Below are 16,010 nucleotides of genomic sequence, written 5' to 3'. Positions count from 1 at the left end.
TTGGCGGCTTTCATACTTGGAAGAAATAAACAAAGGGTAACACTAATTACGTAGGGCTAGCTATCCAATAGTAGTGTTTCATTAAACTTCGTAGAACATAAAAATAATTAAAAGGAAAAATCTATCCTATTTTCTCATGAGGGAAAAGTGATGAAAAACAGAAATAGAATTCAACTGTCCCATAAAGCTTAAGATACCAATAAAAGTATAAGAAAATTTGTATATTATAATATTTTGACATAAATTACATTGATCTTCATCTGCTACACTGTAACAAAAACAAGCAAATCCTTGGTGAGCCCGTGTAATTGTCACATGGCTCTTCCAAATACACATCGTGGAACCATTCATCTTGCCCCTTGCTTAAACATCAAAATGAGTTGTCAAACCTATATATGCTAAGAAAACAAATGAAAATAACGTTAAAATCTTTCCTCGATCAATGGCCGCGTCCTCTGTGACTTGGCCCAGAATAAGCTTGGTTGTTCATTAAACTCATGAAGGAAGAAGGAGAAGGTTGATTTTTGAGAGGTCTCATGCCATCAACAATATTCAAGGAATAAGAGAGAAAAAGGATGAAGATGATGAGACAAATTGCATTATTACATGCCACTAACGAAGAGTAGCCCTTCATTGTAAGCTGTTAACTAGCTAGCTTCTTGCAAATAAATATTAAGGAATATTTTGGAGAGGCATGACATGGTGAATGTCATATTTATATTTGGGCTGTGCGGGATCAATTGCATCAATTAAACACTAATAAAACACATGTTTTCTTATTTGACTTTAGTCATTGTGATTGTGGCGACCAAGGTAGCGGAAGTTTTAGGCTATCATATTATATTTGCAAGCATTTACTTAAGGATCTAAATGACTCATGCGAGTCACTTTTATCTCACCTTAATGTACCAATAAAACTATTTATAAATAAATAAAATGAAATATATAAATTTTTAGTCCATTTATTTTAAATTTCACTGGCTCACTAGAATTGTGAGTGATTTATCCAAATTTTAACTAGGGTCATCTAGACAATTGGTTTAGTTAGAAGTTTGAGTGAGAAATAAAAAGGAAAAAGTTTCATTCACAATTCATTTTCACTTACATTTTGTGAAAATAGAGAGAAGAGAGAGAGAAACCAAAAATATGGGAAAGTCACCCTCATACTTTTGTAGAATCCACATACATTCCAACTAATTAATAAAAGAATGTTTTGAGAGTATTTTAACTTCTTTTAAAGTGGGTGATGCATCATTTTTCTTGAAACTTATGAGTTTTGGTATTTATTCTTATAATTAATTTGTAAAGCTGCGGTGCGGGTAAGAAATATCTTAACTCAGAAAGTATAAGATGGCTAAAAATCGTCAAGTGAATTAAAAGAAATTTATTTTTCTGTTCATACTTCATATGAAAGATATTTCACATTCAAAGCCTTAGTTGTAACCAAAAAAAACATTCAAAGCCTTAGTCATACTAGTTAGCTAGTTGGACTCTTGCCATGATGTTCATTATAAAGAATTCTTAATCAGCAGTGGAAGGAAAAGACTGGGTTGTGAGTTTGAATTGGTCTATTCTCAGCAAATTGATGGAGTGATCAGTCATCTACGTTCATCTCTGTAATTAATATTCATTCATGTCGATCGAAGTCACTGGTCTAAGCCAAACTTGGTAGGCTGTTTAAGCTTCACACTCCCTCAAGTCTAATTCCAAGCATATTATGGGGTCCTTATTCATATAAAATAAAAACTGTGACTAACCCATCCTGACATGTAAACGATTATGATGGGGGAAAAGCTTGTATTAATACCCCTGTTCAGACTACATTTAAACCCATTTAATTGTCTAAATAAAGAGTACACCAAAGTTAAATTGAATTCGCTGTTTGTTTATATTAAACTGTTCGATCAATTCTAATTTATTGGTTTCAAAGTAGACCGGCCAAGCCAAATTGAATTAGATGTTGCTGACTTCAAAGGATAATAAAATTCTCTTATTAAGTTTTTTTTTTTGAAAAGTTATTAAGTTTATTAGTTTCAACCAAACATGTGTTGGTCAAAATCAATAGGGGGTTTGAGTACGTACTTTAAATGTGATCTTAGGTTTAATTTCTAGATTTATACATATATGTATGGAAAATTGTTTGTAGGGTTCCCAACTTATTTAATGTCAATATTAACTCAAGTGATTAGTCACATCTACCGGGTAAGATGATGGTTTGAGTAAGCAAAATTATATGTTGGCTTAAGAAAGCCAACTACATTAAGAAATGATTGTTTTAATGTCAAAATTTAATGTTGATCCCGACGCCGACACTAATTTGATGTGTTTAGCATCAGCCTAGATGATGTAAAAGCATCCAAATTAAATTCAAATATTTACCACTTAGAAGTATAGTTGGTCAAGCAAAGCTAAATAGCGTATGCTCCCCGACCAAAAGCGTTGGTCATGGCCAACAATAGAGTTATAGGCCAAGATAGCATCGGTTTGGTCCGACGCTAATTTGAAATGGGTTCAGCCCATTACCCCAGTTGATGTTTTAGCTCAATTAAATGTTCAATGAATTATAGGTTGTTTCGTCTTTATATATGATTCTCTCGATCTCTTTCCCGCACATGCACCCTCTACCCCCATTCCATGGAGGAGGAGAAGCCCCCTAAAGGGGAGGAGACCCCAATAAGGGGTGCTTGCGCTTTTGGCTTGTGTTGCTCTCTCAGCCACATCTCTGCTTGAGTTGCTCTCATCTTGAATTAAAAGATTTTCTTTTTTGGTCAAATCTTGAATTAAAAGATGTATACAATAATCTAGCTCTTCGTTAGCTAGGTTCGTAGTTGTTGTAGCCTGTTGGGCCTATCTTTAGGGCCTCATTTTTTTAGTTTTTCACAAAGCAAACATGTCAAAATTGGTTGGATCTTGAAGATTTTTTTTAATGTAGTTGGATCTTGAAGATTTTTTTTAATGTAGTTGGATCTTGAAGTTGATCCATTTTAATCTGTTATAAAATGTAACTTATTTTTAGGTGAGCTATCTTTTATTGACAAAAAAAAGGTAAAAGTTATTTTAATTCTTCCCTTTTTGTTTATGGCTTCTATTGGTAATTAATAAGCATATGAATTGGTCAATCTACCTTAACAATTTATTACATTTTTGCCAAACACAAATACTGAACAGCATGGAATATTTGGCAAAATTTGATGGGGGAGCCAAGCTTTTTATTTTTATTTTAAAGACCACCATCACATGAACTGTGCAATTTTCCCCAACTGCATGATTGGTTTTAATAAGTCGTTCATATAAGTGCATTATTCATATATAACATATAGCTAAGCTATAGCCTATTTTAGAAAATTTATCCATCTAACCTGCCAATCCATAAAAATGAAATATTACACAAGTTGTTCCAATTCGTCATAAAATAGAGTAAGTTAACATTTTCTCAACTCATGTTACAAAACAAATTTTCTTTTAATAACTTCCTAGTTTTTTTCTTTTTCAAAGACAGGAATTTCGTATCCTTCACCCTTTTCCCTTTCCTTTTCTTAATCTTTATCCTAATACATGTTTACTGACCACAAAATATAATCAATATTATACCATAACGGATGGTACAATACAAAATGTTGGAGAAAAACTTCAACTGCTAATAAAACAAAACTAGAAACTACATGACATTCACTAAAGTCTAAATCATAAAATTGAGATTTACAATTTACCAATTTAATTGTGTCAAGCAACTAACAAATTTTGACACAATAGATAACAGAATCATTAAGCATGTTCATAAAAGCATTGACTGTGTGTATGAAAAAAATTGTTAAGAGACACAAAACTCACTTCGATTATCTCTACGCATTGAAAGAGAAGAAGAGATTAATCTCCAACCATCAGTTTTAGTTTTGCTGGGCAAACAAAATTGCTACCTAACACCAAATAATAACAATGAACTCGCCATTTCCTTAGCACGCTTATTAATGATGCTATTACATCACGTATTTGAACGGTGCACCTAAAGTTATTGATCTTGTCCCACAACATTAATTTGTTCAAGAATCCAACAAACTTTTTTTTTGGGTGCAAACCAACAAACATTTCATTTCAACAAAAAAAAAGAATCCAACAAAAACAACAGCTGATGACGACACCAGAAATTAAGTGTGTTGATATGATTAATTCAAAAGTCATACTCGTATCTAAATACTCTTTATCAATGTGCTAATATGATTAATTCAATAGTCATACCCGTCTCTAAATACTCTTTATCAACATTACTAACATTAATCAGAATTCAATTTAAAAAAAAAACATTAATTAGAAATTTAACTAAGAATAGTCATTATAAAGGGACAAGGGTAGAACAATCATCACCATGCACTAATCTAGTTTTTTAAGTTGAGTTAAACCAAATCTGAATTCTAAGAGACACTTTTGAAATATAACACTTGAAAAACTTGATTATTGTTTGTTTTTCCTTGCTATAAAAAATCTAACCCTTTTGAAATATTTTCATTTAATTGCCTACCGAAATTTACATAGACAAAGTATATATAATTGAAAACATATGGCATCCTAGACTTCTAGTTCAAGGCCACACATCCCTAAATCCTAGCATAAACTATTTCCTTTCTTCCTTAAAAGGTTCTTCCTTCTATAGAATAGGACCCCCCAAAAGAGATGTTACATAATTAAAGACAAAATCATGACCTTTGATTTGTACCTCCATGAGTGAACTTCAAACCCCACTTGTTAATTGTCATCCTTCTTTACCTTTTCTATCAGGTTACCTTGTGATGCTTCCATCTCCAATTTGGGCAGACACAGAAACCCCAATTTCCCAAGAAGATTACAAATATTTGAAAATGATTCATTGATTCATGGCTAATTTCACTGCTTCACATTGTTCCCAGGTGACCAGAAATCAGCACCGTTGGTGCTTGCCACGTGTACGGTGCAGGACACAGGGATCAAGCAGAGTCCCCTGCTCCTGAGGTTCAGCTTCTCTGCTTCTTCCTCTCCTCCATCGTTATCTCCGTCCCCCTGAAATAACGCACACACGTTAAAAATATGAAGTCATCAAGAGTTACCTTAAATGGCAAACTGTCACAGTTAACCCGGGTCAACATTTTCAAAGTACAGTATTGTCCCTATCAACTGGGCCCTGCAACTTCTATGAAGATTTTGTTTTGAACAAAATAATAATAACATTAGTAGTATCTTTGAATCACTTTCTCCCTTCCCAAAAATCAATTCTTCTGACAGCTAGAAGCTGTCACAAGTTTGAATTCAGAATCAATTGTAATGATGATATGAGAAATGGGACTTACAGGTTGTGAACAAGAAGGCAAGCGTTGCAGATAAGGGGAGCACAGAACCTGAACTTGATCTTGTAGAAATTTTATATAACCAGTGGCCTCGTGAAGCACTGAAGCTGTATCTGTCTGCAGAACATGCAGTTTCAATTTTGTAAATCAACCTCAATTCAATAATTCAAAAAAACATACAAACCCTCTCGCTACAAGGAAAGCTAAACCCACTTTGTGAATCTAATGTAAACAATCTTGTGTTAAATTTTTACAAGAGGCTTATTCACCAGAAAATCACATGACAACAACCATACCGTTGTGTCGAGGCTAGCCCTCACAATTCAATCAATGATCACAAAAATTTACAAATTCTCAATTCTAAAATGCTGGATTTCACTCACCTTGCCAAAGGGAGAAACAAGTTGCTGTAGTGCTGCAATTCGTTCCCCTAGCTTCTCCTTCCTCTTCTATTCCAAGTAATTAATTCATCAAACTATATGAAAAACTATATAATATAATATAATCCTACTTATGAAAATCATATGAATTGTTTATTAAGAAAAGGACAGGGCATGCAGCTATTACTGCAGTGTTTAGTTCAAGAGAGACAGAAAATTAGTAAAAGAGAAGGACATGCAACCGATTGGTAACTGATTTTGCTCACCTTTGCATGTCCGGTGGAAGTGGGGTTCTCTGCTTTGGTTTTCTTATACGGAGGTTTCTGGCGTCCAACGTTTGCCGTGGTCCCCGGTTCCTGTCCCGACCCATTCCGCTTTTTCTGCAAGCTCTTCAACCAAAAAAACACAGAAAAAAAATATGAAATCAACATTAACAACACCAAGATCATTCTCCAATTGCTAATTAACAATTGATATACACATACATTGGACATAGGTAAGGAATAATTGAAGCTGGTGTTGCAGGAATTAGAAGCAGATGAAGAATTGTTGTCACTTGAAGTGATGATGGATGATTTCTGAGGGGTTACATTGTTCATGAGGTCCCCTTCATTTTGATAGTTGTTGCCAAAGCAGAGCATTTTGGGGGTGTTGTGAATGGAGAAAAGACTGGAATTGGTGGAGAGGTTGTTGTTGTTGTTGTTGTTGAACGTCTGGTCCACTGTACCAAAAGCAAATGCTTTCTCATCATGAACAACATCATCGTCATCTCCGAATAGTAGCTGAGAGAAACTGGTCCCTGGAGTGATGGGTGTGGTCACATGGTCCACTTCAAATTCCTCCTTGGCAGCCATCAAAACAAAAGCAAAAAAACAAACAAATGCTCTGAACTTTTGGAATGGATTAATTGTTTTGTTTCAAAGATTGAAAGGGAAAGGTGAGAGCATTTTGGAGGAGGGGCTAGCTTTTGAGAAGAGAATCAAGAAGGAGAAGGTTATATAAAAAGGGAGTGACTAGTGTGAAGTGGCAGAAAGTGTAAGAGACATTTGTAATCATGTTAATTGATTTTGGTTAAACTTGAAAAAGAAAAGAAAGAGAAAAAGAGAAAGGGAAAGGAGTGTGAGAATTGGGCTGAGTGTGGGTGAGTGGGCTGTTTCCAAGAACGGCTTCGGTTTTCGGCAACCAATGGTCAAACCCACCTGGCCCGAGAAAACCGTGTTCTCGCTCTCCAATGCGCCAGTTTCAGCTAAGCTCACACAAAAAAACACTTGTGATGAATTGGAAACGTTTCTAGCTTGTGTGTGTTTAGACACAAGGTGTCCGGTGATGGTTGTTTATATTGTCTCTTTATTGTAAGGTTAAGAGTTCGAATCTCATTAATACAAATAAAACATATTACGTGATCGGCCGTTGCTGTTAGAACGAACACTAAGAATGATGAGAAATTTGTGTCGCATTGTGTTTTCATTTTCGAAAGAGACTGAAGTTTAATGACAATTAAAAATCATCACAAAACTTGTGTTGCTTGTGTTTAAGTTCCATTACCTCTGAGCCCTAAATGAAAATGGTTATACAAATGTTACAATAAGTAAATGGTTTAATGAATTTGTGCTTGTAGTTGATTGTATTATGGAAGTATCAGTTTGTCTTCCCTCACACAATGCTAAAGAAGGGGTGCATTGAAGTAGCAGCTTTAAGGCATGCAAGAAAAACAAATATGAAAGCTAGCATAGTGATGTAACAAATTCACCTAAGTCAAACAGTTTAAAGGCAGTGGACGTAAGGTTCTTAATGGGAAATAAAAGCTACTGGACAGATTCACAACTACCCCCAAACTCACCTAAAAAAAAAAAAAAACTACTGCAAAAATTATAGTACTACTACTACTCGATCCTTGGTCTTATTTTGTCTCTTCATTTTAAAAAAACTTCTTTCTACTACTCTCTCATTTACAAAATGTTTTTATTTAAGATTTATAAACACAGTTTGAAAATTTATTAATTAATGTATAATTTGATTAAAATAACAGGAAGTTTTTAAATAAAAAAGTTAATAATAGTTTCGAAATTTAATTAATTTTTATTATTTATTGTTTTCTAGCAATTAATTAAATGCCTTAGATAGTATCCTCGTAGGATAGCTCAAGTGATAAGAGTTGAAGGACATATGAGTTGGGTAGATGAAGGTTCAAAGATCGATTCCTGGCGGTTGCAATTTATTTTTCTGATGTAAAAAAAAAATGCACTAGATAGTAAGTAGTAGGGTCAAATGTGTTTTTTTTTCTCCGTAGTTAAGTAAATTATTGATATTGGACCCTGAATAAAATTTTCTAAGAAATAATTAAATCCCTAAATTATGAAAATGCCGGGGTTTTAGTCCCTTTGTTCATCTTTTTGATAATGTGTCCGCATAGTTAGAATCCACATAGACATTATATGTGAAGTGGAATTTTTTTTTAGCATCCTCATCATATTCACCCTATATCATCTTTATCCGTCAACATCTTTGTTCTCCATCATCTTCACCAAAACCCGTGAACTCAAAATTGAAACCCAGCTATTTTTCCTCTTCTTCATCCTATGCAACCCTTAAAACTACAACCCTTCTTCGTGTTCTACTAGCCAATACCGTAATTCAACCTCACTCATCTTTCTCTGTCTAAAAACAAATGAACAGAAGGAAAGGGGAAAAATAGAAAGAAGAAAAAACCTTGCTAGGGTTCGAACAACAACAAATAACCCTTTGTTAGGGTTCCAAATTCAAACCCCTTCTTCTTATTCACCTCTTCGTAGAACCACCAAAACCTCATAAGACATAAATCTGGCCCATAACCTAAACTCAGGCCCTCAAAACCTCATAACTCAATGTCACCCTAAAAACCCCAAACCCATACCAAAACCCTCAAAAGCTTGTTGATTCCTCTATTCAATCGCTCAACGCCGCCACTTGGGTTTTGTGAAGGCCTCTCTCAGCTCTCAAACTGCTCGACGCCACCTCTCTTCACTCTATTGGTGGTATTCGCTTCCCTGCTGTGAAGAGGATGAGGGAAGATAATGATGAGGGTTCGGGTTTGGGGTTAGGTATGGGGTTGTTGTTACCATGGCTAGTTTTAATGGTGGGGTGGTAGGGAATGAGAATGGAGAAAAATTATATATACCACGCCACCGGAAGTGGTTGGGATGAGGGCGAAGATAAGAAAGGGATGTGTAGACGGGAAATGTAAAGACACTCTCGGAACCCATCCCGCACAAATTAGTCATTCTTAGACACCATTAACACTTGGATTTGGTGGCAGTTTATGTCGCCACAAAATAGTGTAGTACTCCAATTGCAACTTATTAACAAATTAGCTAATTACATGGCGTGAATCTTTAGCTGTAATTGTTGAGAAGAAACTATGTACTATATGACTAAAACAACTCTTATATCAATTCTAATAATAGCATTTATATGGTCCAAATAAAAATTCTCAATCCAGTAAATGTATATCACAATCACACAAAAACCATTGGTAGTTCTCAATCCAGTACATGTATATCACATAAAAATCATTGTTATTAGGATATACAACTAGAGAACCATATGAAATAAAAAGATAAGTTTTTGTTTTATGTTATCTCTCTGTGTGATTCCTAATTGCCTGCATGTCAGGTAGACAGGTATAGCTAACGTGTAAGGTAGCATGCCCCAGAAACTACCCATGACAAAATCTGAATCTACGTATGCACTTATAAACGACAACATTTTCCTTTCAATGTCCACAACCATACAAAGAATCTGAGATTGAAAGTGAAAGAAAACCAGACACTATTTAATAATCCAACCAATTATACCTCAAGTAAGACACAGAGAGTTCTTCAGAACCACCAGTTCCTGGCCCCTTCGTGGATTCAACAGCTTCCAAGTTGGCAATCCTGTTATCACTCGTTCCTTCTTTAAAACCACGTTCCCATGCATTCACTTCTCTACTCCCCAAACACTCCCTAGTCTAACACACACAGTCATACACAATGGATGTTTGGTCATGGATATCTGAGCTCCCCAACTCAGTGGACTGGAACGAGTCAGACTCACCACTCAAGTTCGAGCTAGCGAGTGAGGACAACAACTCAACTCGCTCAATAGAACTCAAAGCCGAGCGAACCTCCGGGTCAGACTCCGACGCGGCGGTGACATTCACCGTGTGCTTGCAAGGCTTCCACCCATTCAACACCCAAAAGCCTCTCTGGGTATCCGAGAAATGCAACCTTTCTCCAGATAACCAAAACCCCTTCCTTCCTCTGCTCCTCCAACTCCTCCAGGAAATCATATCCCACTCACCCACCGCGCACGATAGCACCTGCCCAAGATCCCAGCTCCAGAAACTGAAGCCGGAACCCATATCATGGATCATGGACTCACACACACCGGAATCTCTCTCCAATTTCTTCAACCTCGTCTTCACCGTGCGACTCTTCTGGCTCTGCGTCTGTGACGCGCCCAGCGAAGCTGGGTCACTCTACTTCCGATCCCTGCTCGCTCCCACTCTCGAGACGGCGTCGTCGAAGATCCTCAGAACGTTCTTCCTCACCGTCGGAGTCGACACCGAGCTCTGTTTCATGCGCACCCTCGGCTACATAATAGCAAAGTCCTGCATCATAAAAGAGCTCGGCGTGGGATTGCAAACGCTCTTACCTTCGCCTTCGCCGCCGCGTAAGAATCCAAGATTCTCCTACGCGGCGGAGGCAAATGGACTCTGGGTTCTAAAAGGGTACGCGCCAGTGATGACCATGAAATTGGCGCGAACCAACGGTCAGAAAAGTCAATTTCGCGGTATAGATGCGAAGGAGTCAATACTCCGGTATGCTCTGGCGCACCACCAATTAGAGGCACATGTGCAGCTTGAATACACTGTTGGATTCCACGATGGATTCATTCAGGTTCGTGCACGTGTCGATAATATAAGGCTCCACGTGGCGAGGTTGGGTTTCAATAAAGATGGTGATGATGTGGATTTCATTGACGAGAAGCACTTCCCATCTCGGGTTCGAGTTTGGGTGGGTCCGGAGATCGGGGCAGCTTATGTGGGTGGACTGAGCTTGGGTCGTTCCGCGGAGAACAACGAGAGAGAAGTGGAGATTCAAAAGATTGTGAAGGGCAATTTCGAGAAATCGGAACAGATTTCAAAGGTGAAAGCGGCGGCAAGGTCGTCGAGGAGGACGAGGACTAAGAGTTGGAGAATGGATCAGGATGCAGAGGGGAACGCGGCGATATTCGACGTCGTTTTGCATGATAACATGACGGGCTTGGAGGTAGGGGCGTGGAAACCCACAGGCCAAACGGGCGATGACCCGGTTCATGGTATGAGAGGGAGATATAGCGGGGCAAGTAGGCCGTTTAATAAAAGTGGGTCGGTGGTGATTGCAGGGGATGAGTATGGAGAGGAAGTGGGGTGGAGGCTTAGCAAAGAGATGGAAGGGAGTGTGTTGAAGTGGAGGATTGGGGGAGAGTTTTGGGTTAGTTATTGGCCCAACCAAGTAAAAGGTTCTTATTTTGAAACTAGGTATGTGGAGTGGTGCGATGAAGTTGATTTGCCTCTAATTAACAATGCAAAAATTCCTTGAGAATTTAAGCATGAAGCCTCAAAAAAATGGGGGCAAAAGTTTGTGTAAATATATTGAACTAAGCTTAGCAACTAGTAAGGTTATAGTGTATTTGTGTAACAATAGCCATTAGCGCATTGCTTAAATAAATGTTTTATATAGTCTAATATGCATCTCTAACATTAATATGAGTTGGTTTAAGTGGAAGGAATTTCATTCACAAGTAGAGGCCAGTAATAAACAATAAGGAACACGTAATGATATTTGCAAGGTATAAGACTATGAGACAAAAAGCTTTCACTACAATTAAATAATGCATGAAGGGAGAAACTATGCTCACTAACTCAAATAAGCTGTACAAAAGTAGCAGATGCAAAAATTTAGGATTATAGGGCCAAATCAAAGAGGATGGCTAAGATAAAATATTATAGCATGTCTATAGTGAATTTTATAACTCACATGCAAATGTACCACTTGTAAAATAACAAAATTGAAAAACGTGGAGGGCCTATGGCAGGGGTTTGTCCACTTGCCTCTGTCAATGCGTACAACGAAGTTTATAAATGATAAGGGTTAAATTTACCTAATTTTTCATAGTAATTCAGGCATTATGTGTTTGAATTACGTGAATTTTCATAGGATTAACTTTTTTTTTAATTTGAAATTGTAAATATGTAGTTTGTTTTAGAATATGCTTTGAAAAATAATGATTTGAGAGGGACAAGGCGCTAATTGTCGGTATGGACAACACCCAAAGAAACAATGAATAAAGAAGTTTTTAAGGTGCTCAATGTTTAGCATTAAAATTTTGGCGTTGAGCGGTCCAAAAAGGCACAAACTTCCCCTGATCTTTCATAAAACTTCAATTTTAAGTGTAATTGAGAGATATCTAGATATCTTTTAGACTACCCACAATAGTGTTGAAAGTGGGTAGTTGAAAGTTAAAATGGAGTTTTAATGGTGTTGAAAGTGGGTGTTGAAAGTTGGAAGGAGGAGAGAGGTGTTGAAAATTTTCAACACAGCTGAAATCTGCCCGCGGTGACACGTGGCACGACCTGGTTGACGAATGCCAGGCGCGTGCCACACACGCGCATACAAGGCGCGTCTCTGCAGGCCGTGGCAGCAGGCGGGTCCCAACCCATCCGGTGGTGGGACGCGTGGCACGCGTCGGTTGGGCACCGACAGGCGCGTGCCACGCACGCGCGTGAGGAGAGAGAGACGGTCTGACGAGTGACGCGTGTCACGATTTGATTGGTCCGGACGATTTTCTTTTATCCTAATCTTTCCAACTCAATTATTTCATTTAAAAAAAAATTAAAAAAATATAAAAAAATTACCAAAATTCATGATTTTTTTTTCTCTATAAATAGAGACTTGGTTCGTTTGATTTGGACACAGAAAAAAAAAAACAAGTTTTCCATCATCTTATTCATCTTATTATCTTTCTACTATCCCCTTTGCTTTGAAATGGATCCCAACAAGTACCATTTCAACACCCAGAATTCTTCTAACCAAATTCCCAACAATTATCAACATCCAAATCAGTTTCCCAACAACCAAATTCCCAACAATTATCAACATCCAAATCAGTTTCCCAACTACCAAAATCCCAACATTTATCAACATCCAAATCAAATTTCCAACTACCAAAATTCCAACAATTATCAAGATCCAAATCAATCCATCTACCAAAATCACAACAATTATCAAGATCCAAATCAATCCAACTACCAAAATCACAACAATTTTCAAGATCCAACCCAATTTCTCAACCAACGTCCTCATCCCCATCATGGATTTATGTTCAGATTTCCATCTCCAACACCGCTGTCTAATGATGGTGCACCTGAATTTCTCGAGTTTTCAACACAAATGAATCTTGCTGGCATGACAGCTGGTAATGAAGCCACTCCAAATTATGAGGATTCAACTCCTACGAGCAGGAGAAGTCACTTACCAGCATGAAACACTTATCAAAATAAGGTGTTAATTAGTGGGTGGCTTAAATATGGAACAAACAGTGTTGTCGGGAGAAACAAAAAAGGAGACACATTTTGGGGTCAAATTGCTGAGTATTGTAATCAGCATTGCTCTTTCGATCCTCCGCGAGATGGAAATGCATGCCGAAACCGTTATAATTATATGAGCAAGCAAATAAATAAATGGATTGGCGCTTATGAAGGCGCTAAGCGTATGCAACGAAGCGGTTGGTCGGAGAATGATATTTTGACCCAAGCACAAGAATTATACGCAGATGGGAAGAAGGGTCAATTTAATTTGATGGCAGAATGGCAGGCTCTCCGTGATCAACCACGTTACTGTAGTCAAGCAGGAGGAAGTGTTGGCTCAGGGAGTAGTGGATCTAAGAGATCTCGCGAGAGTGATGCATGTGGCTCAAACTCTATAGGATCGATTCCCCGTCCAATGGGTAGGGATGCAGCTAAAAAAAAGGGTAAAAAGAGGAGCACAACGGTTGCCTTGGAGGCGATGGAGAAAGATTGGGCTGCATACAAACAAGTCAAGGAGATTGAGGTTGAACAATTGAAGCAGATGGCGGCGATGCAACAAGAGACTAATAGATTGAGGAAAGAGGAGACTGAAGCTAAGAAAATGGAATTATTTCTAAAGTTAAGTGAAGAGGAGCATCTCAGTGACCACAAGAAAGAGCTGTTGAAGCGGTTGTCCCAAGAGCTCTTCCCATCTTAATTGTCTGTAGTGTTTGCTTTATTATTTTTCAAGTGGTGTCAAGTCTGTAGGGTTTGCTTTAATAATTTGTCAGTGTTGTCGAGTCTGTAGTGTTTGCTTTAATAATTTGTCAGTGTTTTGTCAAGTCTGTACTGTTTACTTTAATAATTTGTCGGTGTTGTCAGTGGCTTTAATGTATGGGTTACCGAGTTTGAATATGCATCTCTCAATTCGAATCTAGTCCTTATCCGATAATTAACTATAGTTCATATTATTTCGAATCCGTCAATGTCCACCATTCAATTTATCTATATATATGGACTCATAGATCCACCATTCAATGTATCTCTTCCCATCTCTTCCCATCTCTTCCCATCTACTTCCCATCTCTTCCCATCTCTTCCCATCTACTTCAAATTTCACAAAAAATGGATCCACCAGAGTTTGATCTCGAAACTTACCTTGAAAAAAGGAAGAGAGAAGACACTTATGTACTCAACCACTTTAGGGAGCGTCAAAATCTAATATTGGAGGATAGCGCACCTCGTGGTAGAAAACATCTCAGTAGAGATCATGCAGGGGCAAACCAAAGGCTAATTGCTGACTACTTTGCCAATGAGCCTACATACGACGATGGAATATTTCGTCGCCGGTATCGGATGCAAAAACATGTGTTCCTTCGAATCGTTGCGGACCTTTCAAGTAGTGATAGCTACTTCACCCAGCGAGTCGATGCAGCGAAGAAAGAAGGTATATCGCCCTTAGCAAAATGCACCACAACAATGCGAATGTTAGCATATGGTGTGGCAGCAGATGCAGTCGATGAGTACATCAAAATAGGAGAGACTACAACATTGGAGTGTTTACGTAGATTCTGTAAAGGAATCATACGATTGTATGAGCAAGAGTACATGAGAGCACCAACCCAAGAGGACATGCAAAGAATACTACAGGTTAGTGAAATGCGGGGGTTCCCAGGCATGATCGGGAGTATTGACTGCATGCACTAGGAGTGGAAAAATTGTCCTAAAGCATGGGAAGGTCAATTTGCTAGAGGGGATAAGGGAACCACCACAGTTATTCTTGAAGCAGTTGCATCTCCTGATCTTTGGATCTGGCATGCCTTTTTTGGATGTCCGGGAACCTTGAACGATATAAACGTTCTAGACCGGTCACCAGTGTTTGATGAATTGGAACAGGGAAACGCTCCACGTGTGAATTTCATCGTGAACCAACGTCCCTATAATATGGCATACTATCTAGCTGATGGTATCTACCCTTCTTATCCAACTTTCGTCAAGTCTATTAGACTTCCTCAAACTGAACCCGATAAGTGCTTTGCAAAACATCAGGAGGGATGTCGGAAGGACATCGAACGTGCATTTGGAGTGCTTCAAGCTCGTTTTAAAATCATCCGTGAACCAGCTCGCTTCTGGGACATAACTGATTTGGGTATCATCATGAGGTCATGCATCATATTACATAATATGATTGTTGAGGATGAACGAGATTCATATGCTCAACGCTGGACCGATTTTGAGCAAGCTGAGGGAAGTAGATCTAGTACACCGCAACCATACTCGACCGAGGTGTTACCCGCTTTTGCGGATCATGTGCGTGCTAGATCCGAGTTCCATGATCCAAATGTCCATCACCAACTACAAGCAGATCTAGTGAAGCACATCTGGACAAAGTTTGGAATGTATGATGATTAAATATGCTTTGTATCGTACTAATTACGTTATTTGTGTGTTGTGTGTTTAGTTTGTTGTCTTGCATTTTAAGTTAAGCAAATAAAATGTATTATTGTGTGCTTAGTTTCTTTTCTTCCATTTGAAGTTAATAAAATAAAATAAATTATTGTGTATATTTTTTTAAAAAAATTAAATTGTTAAGTGTTTTAATTTAATTTACGTTAAAAAAATATTACGTTAATTTAATTTAATTTAAATAAATAAAAAAAACATTAAATTAAATTAAATCGATAATAGTTTATTTAATTTAATTTTTATCGTAAATTTTAATTTTATGAAATCATAAAAAGAAAA

At 37.6% G+C, this 16,010-nt stretch overlaps 3 protein-coding genes across 5 annotated transcripts; 2 read left to right on the top strand and 1 right to left on the bottom strand.

The window, feature by feature from the left end:
- Positions 1–4,437: 4,437 nt before the first annotated feature.
- Positions 4,438–6,908, bottom strand: LOC130721507 (transcription factor bHLH113). 3 transcript variants are annotated; one of them, XM_057572309.1, is made up of 5 exons: positions 6,181–6,908; positions 5,962–6,075; positions 5,699–5,764; positions 5,319–5,432; positions 4,438–5,031 (listed from the first exon to the last, which is right to left on the bottom strand). In XM_057572309.1, the coding sequence occupies exons 1-5, from the start codon at positions 6,547–6,549 to the stop codon at positions 4,879–4,881; spliced, it is 816 nt and encodes a 271-aa protein (XP_057428292.1). In that variant the 5' UTR covers positions 6,550–6,908; the 3' UTR covers positions 4,438–4,878. The 3 variants fall into 3 exon arrangements, with proteins under 3 accessions (XP_057428292.1, XP_057428291.1, XP_057428290.1); XM_057572308.1 differs by having other exon boundaries at positions 4,439–5,031; positions 5,699–5,761; positions 5,962–6,084; positions 6,181–6,906; XM_057572307.1 differs by having other exon boundaries at positions 4,440–5,031; positions 5,962–6,084; positions 6,181–6,903.
- A 2,669-nt stretch (positions 6,909–9,577) lies between these two features.
- LOC130720294 (uncharacterized) lies at positions 9,578–11,444 on the top strand. Its single transcript, XM_057570921.1, has one exon. It carries the CDS (start codon positions 9,706–9,708, stop codon positions 11,296–11,298), a length of 1,593 nt encoding a protein of 530 aa, XP_057426904.1. The 5' UTR covers positions 9,578–9,705; the 3' UTR covers positions 11,299–11,444.
- A 2,946-nt stretch (positions 11,445–14,390) lies between these two features.
- On the top strand, positions 14,391–15,677 carry LOC130720774 (uncharacterized). Its single transcript, XM_057571470.1, has 2 exons — positions 14,391–14,961; positions 15,130–15,677. The coding sequence occupies exons 1-2, from the start codon at positions 14,391–14,393 to the stop codon at positions 15,675–15,677; spliced, it is 1,119 nt and encodes a 372-aa protein (XP_057427453.1).
- Positions 15,678–16,010: the final 333 nt, after the last annotated feature.

The sequence above is a fragment of the Lotus japonicus genome, chromosome 5 (genome assembly GCF_012489685.1).
Source record: "Lotus japonicus ecotype B-129 chromosome 5, LjGifu_v1.2".
NCBI lineage: Eukaryota > Viridiplantae > Streptophyta > Magnoliopsida > Fabales > Fabaceae > Lotus > Lotus japonicus.
This window is presented reverse-complemented; position numbering and strand designations above follow the sequence as displayed.